The sequence below is a fragment of the Thamnophis sirtalis genome, unplaced genomic scaffold (assembly GCF_051295495.1).
Source record: "Thamnophis sirtalis isolate CommonGarterSnake01/CBP01778 unplaced genomic scaffold, rThaSir2_p1.2 scaffold_14, whole genome shotgun sequence".
In the NCBI taxonomy this organism is placed as follows: domain Eukaryota; kingdom Metazoa; phylum Chordata; class Lepidosauria; order Squamata; family Natricidae; genus Thamnophis; species Thamnophis sirtalis.
The window spans coordinates 9,494,810-9,499,639 of NW_028261394.1; the positions used below are offsets into that span (position 1 = coordinate 9,494,810).

The 4,830-nt window shown below is 42.5% G+C and overlaps 1 protein-coding gene across 1 annotated transcript in view; it reads right to left on the reverse strand.

Moving 5' to 3' along the window:
• Window positions 1-3,720, reverse strand: part of BMERB1 (bMERB domain containing 1) — a 6,661-nt gene extending 2,941 nt beyond the window's left edge. The window contains exons 1-3 of the mRNA XM_087729017.1: window positions 3,594-3,720; window positions 2,285-2,358; window positions 890-1,004 (exon numbers count right to left, since the gene is read on the reverse strand). Coding sequence (XP_087585143.1) covers window positions 890-1,004; window positions 2,285-2,358; window positions 3,594-3,697 — 293 coding nt within the window. The 5' untranslated portion in view covers window positions 3,698-3,720. The remainder of the gene's footprint in view (window positions 1-889; window positions 1,005-2,284; window positions 2,359-3,593) is intronic.
• Window positions 3,721-4,830: the final 1,110 nt, after the last annotated feature.

Below are 4,830 nucleotides of genomic sequence, written 5' to 3' on the forward strand. Positions count from 1 at the left end.
CTCCAAGATCACCACAGATGGGGACTGCAGCCAAGAAATTAAAAGAGGCTTGCTCCTGGGGAGGAAAGCTGTGAGAAATGTAGACAGCATACTAAAAAGCAGAGACATCACCCTGCCAACAAAAGTGCGTCTAGTCAAGGATATGGTTTTCCCAGTTGCAATGGATGGCTGTGAAAGTTGGACCATAAGAAAGGCTGAGAGCCAAAGAATGGAGGCCTTTGAACTCTGGGGCTGGAGAAGACTCCTGCGAGTCCCTTGGACTGCAAGGCCATCCAACCGGTCAGTCCTAGAGGAGATCAACCCTGGCTGCTCTTTAGAAGGCCAGATCCTGAAGAGGAAACTCAAAGACTTTGGCCACCTAATGAGAAGGAAGGACTCCCTGGAGAAGAGCCTCATGCTGGGAAAGATGGAGGGTAGAAGAAGAAGGGGACAACAGAGAAGAAGGTGGCTGGATGGAGTCATGGAAGCAGTCGGTATGAGCTTCAATGGACTCCAGAGGATGGAGGAACGTTGTCCATGGGTATCACGATGGGTTGGACACGACTTCGCAACTAACAACATCTTTTTTTGATATAATTTTCTTGATGTTGGCCAGAATTTTCCAATTCCTTTTCCACAAGTTCATGGGTTGTGCAATTCAATTTAGTAATATATCCATGTGTATGGAGTCAAGTTAGAAAGGGCTGCAACAGCCATCCAAATAGCCTCGAGAAAAATGTTTAATTAGGTTTGGACCAGTTTAATCCTTGGCTTGGACTGGAGTAGGATGCTTTGTAACAAGCTCCAGAAGAAAGCAATATTGTTCGTCCAGGGAAGCTACATGAATAAGACCATGATGTCATCAAGAGTTGAGGTCATCTTGAAAGTTCTTCATTGGAAGTTCTCTTACCTTAATCGCTCCACTTCTGCATCATCAACAAGAAAGTCCCTTTTCTGCACTAATTTGTGGATCTTCTGGATCAACTCGTCCTCCCTTTGATCCTGCAACTTTGTGTTGTCTTTCTCTGTTCAAGAAAGAGAGAGGGAGAGAGAGAAGCGTCTATGGAGGTTCTCATTCAGGTCTGGTTGTCCCCAAGTAGACTATGCATGCTAGGTCATTTCTTCCATGGGTGGCTATGTTACAGCAAACTCAACATTTCTAATGTTGGATTTTCCTCCTTACCAGAGGGAGCCCCCTTGTGGAGGACTGTGAAGCCATTACCATGGCAACTCCACTGCACTGTACAGAAGAAAGCCATTTTATATCAGTACGGTCGAAGCCATTTAAAGGCACAACAGGCTACATTTTGCACACTGAAGGGATGTTAGGGGTGTCTTCCCCCCCCCCCCCACAGTATTTGTCTCCAGAGAGTTAAGTCACCTGTGTACCAGGTTTGGTTGGAATTGCTCGAGGTGTTCCAGAGTTATGCTGGAACACACACACACAGAAACAGACAGACAGACAGACAGAAAGACAGACAGACAGACAGACAGATAAGGCAAGTACAGGAAGGTGACATATCTACTAGTTCTACAGAAGCAAAACGCAGTGCTTCCCTCATTGCACAATCAATAAAGAGTTGTTTTGCAGCTCAAGGTCACAACAAAATGACAGAGAAAGTTTTTTTAAGGTTTCCAGAAATGCTTCCTATTTTTTTTTTAAAGAGAGAGAGAGATTTTATGCTTGCAAATCGTTTAATGGGACTTAGACAAACTACAATCTAGAATTCTTCGAGCATGTTAGTTAGTTAGTTAGTTAGTTAGTTAGTTAGTTAGTTAGTTAGTTAGTTTGCTTTATTGCCGTTGCACCTCGTACAATGAAATTAACTGCCATCTTCAGTGTACATTATAACTATAAAAATAAAAACACAAACACATATTCTTCACATGCCATATAATTGAAATTGAAACACCCCCCCAATATTTTATTAATATTGCACTATGCAGTAGAGTTCAATATAGTTACTGCCCTGGGATAGAAGCTGTTTTTCAATCTATTATCCTGTACCGTCTGCCAGATGGTAATAATTAAAAAAAAAATGGGTGCCCAGGATGAGAGGGATCTTTAAGGATGTTTTGAACTTTCTTAAGGCAGCGGGAGCTATCAAGCTCTTCCAAAGTGGGGAGGGGGCAACCAATGATGTTGACCCTCTGGATCGCTGTGCAACTGGCAAACCAGACACAGGTGCAGTAAGTTAAAATACTCTCTACAGTGCAGCGGTAGAAGGTCACCAGCAGGATGGGTTTTAGGATGGTTTCCAGTTGTTCCTGCAACACATCGGAGTCATTTCCCTAATGTAATTACCTGAGATGGCGACTAAATTCTGCAGCTCTTTCTTAAGAGTCATGATGTCTTTGCACAACTGGATGTCGTCCATCCTAAGAAATGGGAGAAGAAGAGGCTGTTTTAGGTAGCATCCTAGAATTGAGATCATCCAATCCAGTGCTAGGATCAGTGCAGATTAAAGTATGCCAGGCCAGACTGCTAACTGCCCAGTTTGCCCTTTTCTTCAGGATGTGAAGAAAATTCCTTCAAAATTCCTTGTGTCCAATCACACTTGGCCAATAAACCTGTTCTGTTATATTCTATTCTATTCTATTCTATTCTATTCTATTCTATTCCGTTCCATCCAATCCATTCCATTCCATATTCTATTCTGTTCTGTTCTATTCTATTCCATTCCATTCCATTCTACTCTCCATTCTATTCCATTCCATTCTATTCCATTCCATTCCATTCTATTCCATTCCATTCTATTCCATTCTATTCCATTCTATTCCATTCTATTCCATCCCATCCATTCCATCCCATTCCATCCCATTCCATCCCATTCCATCCCATTCCATCCCATCCCATCCCATCCCATCCATCCCATCCATTCATTCATTCTATTCTATTTTATTCCATTCCATTCTATTCCATCCCATCCTATCCATTCATTCTATTCCATTCTATTCTATCCCATCCCATCCCATCCCATCCATTCATTGTATTCTATTCTATTCCCTTCCATCCAACCCATTCTATTCCATTCTATTCTATCCCATCCCATCCCATCCATTCTATTCTATCCCATCCCATCCATCCATCCATCCATCCATCCATCCATCCATCCATCCTATTATATTATATTCTATTCCATTCTATTCCATTCTATTCCATTCTATTCCATTCTATTCCATTCTATTCCATTCTATTCCATTCTAATCCATTCTATCCCATCCCATCCATTCATTGCATTCTATTCTATTCTATTCTATTCTATTCCATCCCATCCTATCCATCCATCCATCCATCCTATTCTATTCTATTCTACTCTACTCTACTCTACTCTACTCTACTCTACTCTACTCTACTCTGATCATTCATAGACTTTCTGCTATGCCTGTTTTTGCAGTCAGATGCAAAATAATGCTTTACATTAAATCAGCTTCAGGTTGAATGTTTTTTAAAAAGTTCCTCAGATTAAAAGCAGTTCACGCAACAACTATCAACCCAGAGAAAACCAGGCAGGAGCTGGTCAGATTTTTGTTTTCCCAAGGTCTTTTCCAACTCCAGCATTCCATGTCCTGATTTGAATCCTGATTTCCCCAAAAAGCTACTCTTAACTTACATAAATCTCAGCTCCGATTCTCTTCTGACCAAGACTTCCCGAAGTCTTTGAATCTTTGCCATTTCCATCTCTATCTCCTCCGGCATCATGGTGGTTTCGGCCATTGAAATGATGTCGAGTTGATCTTTACAGACGTAAGGCAGAGAGAAAGGAGAAAATTTGTGAATGGAGGCAAATTTACATATCCCAGGATAATATTGCAGGTGTGAAGCAGGGCTGGGTTCCTGCCAGTTCTAACCTCTTCTATATAAGTCAGAGGTTCCAAAAATCTACCGTGCCATTTAGAACCTGTTCCAGCTCCCTCCCCCCGCCCGTCCGCACATCAACAAGATGAAGAGCGAGAGGAGGAATTCTGGGAGCTGAAGTCCACAAGTCTTAAAGCTGTCAAGTTTGAACACCCCTGAGGTTTTTCTTTTTCTAAACGGTTAGGGGTGCAAGGGTCTTGTAAGAGCGAGAGGAGGAATTCTGGGAGCTGAAGTCCACAAGTCTTAAAGCTGTCAAGTTTGAACACCCCTAAGGTTTTTCTTTTTTCTAAAGTGTTAGGGGTGCAAGGGTCTTGTAACTTGACAGCTTTAAGACTTGTGTGCTTCAAATGCCAGAGTTTCTGAGGCAACATTTTTGTTGTAAGCAAGAGGGTTGTTAAGTGAGTTTCACCACATTTCACAAGTTGGCCATGCCCGCCCAGTCACATAACTTCCAAGCCACTCCCACTCAGTCACATGGCTGGCAAGCCACTCCCACCTGGTCACATGGCCGGCAAGCCACTCCCACAAACTAAGCCACACCTACAGAAGAGGTTCTAAAAAAATTTTAAACCCACCACTGGTGTGAAGGTTCCAAAAGAGACCCTAAGTAAATTTCGAGCCTCAAGACAAAGTTCAAAAGAAATCCAGTCATTTATTAGGAGCAACATTTTGGCATTTTCTTCTGCTGTAGAGCCAATTCTGATTGCTGCTTAATGGCATTTGAACTTTACTGCTATTTCTCTCTCCCCCTCCCCCCCACGTCTGTGTCCTAAATCACATCCACCAATGAGGTGCCTCAGCAGGCTATGAACTTGCGCACCTCACACACCAGCTGCAGAAATATGAGATCTGACTCGGGCCAAAGGTATCCATGGAATTCTCCTCCCTTTTCTATGTCAGCTTGATAATAGTCATGGAAACGTTTTACAAGCTGACATCAGGATAATACAGCAAGATTAAAGTTCTGGCCTAGGCTTTCCAAAAGCACGAAG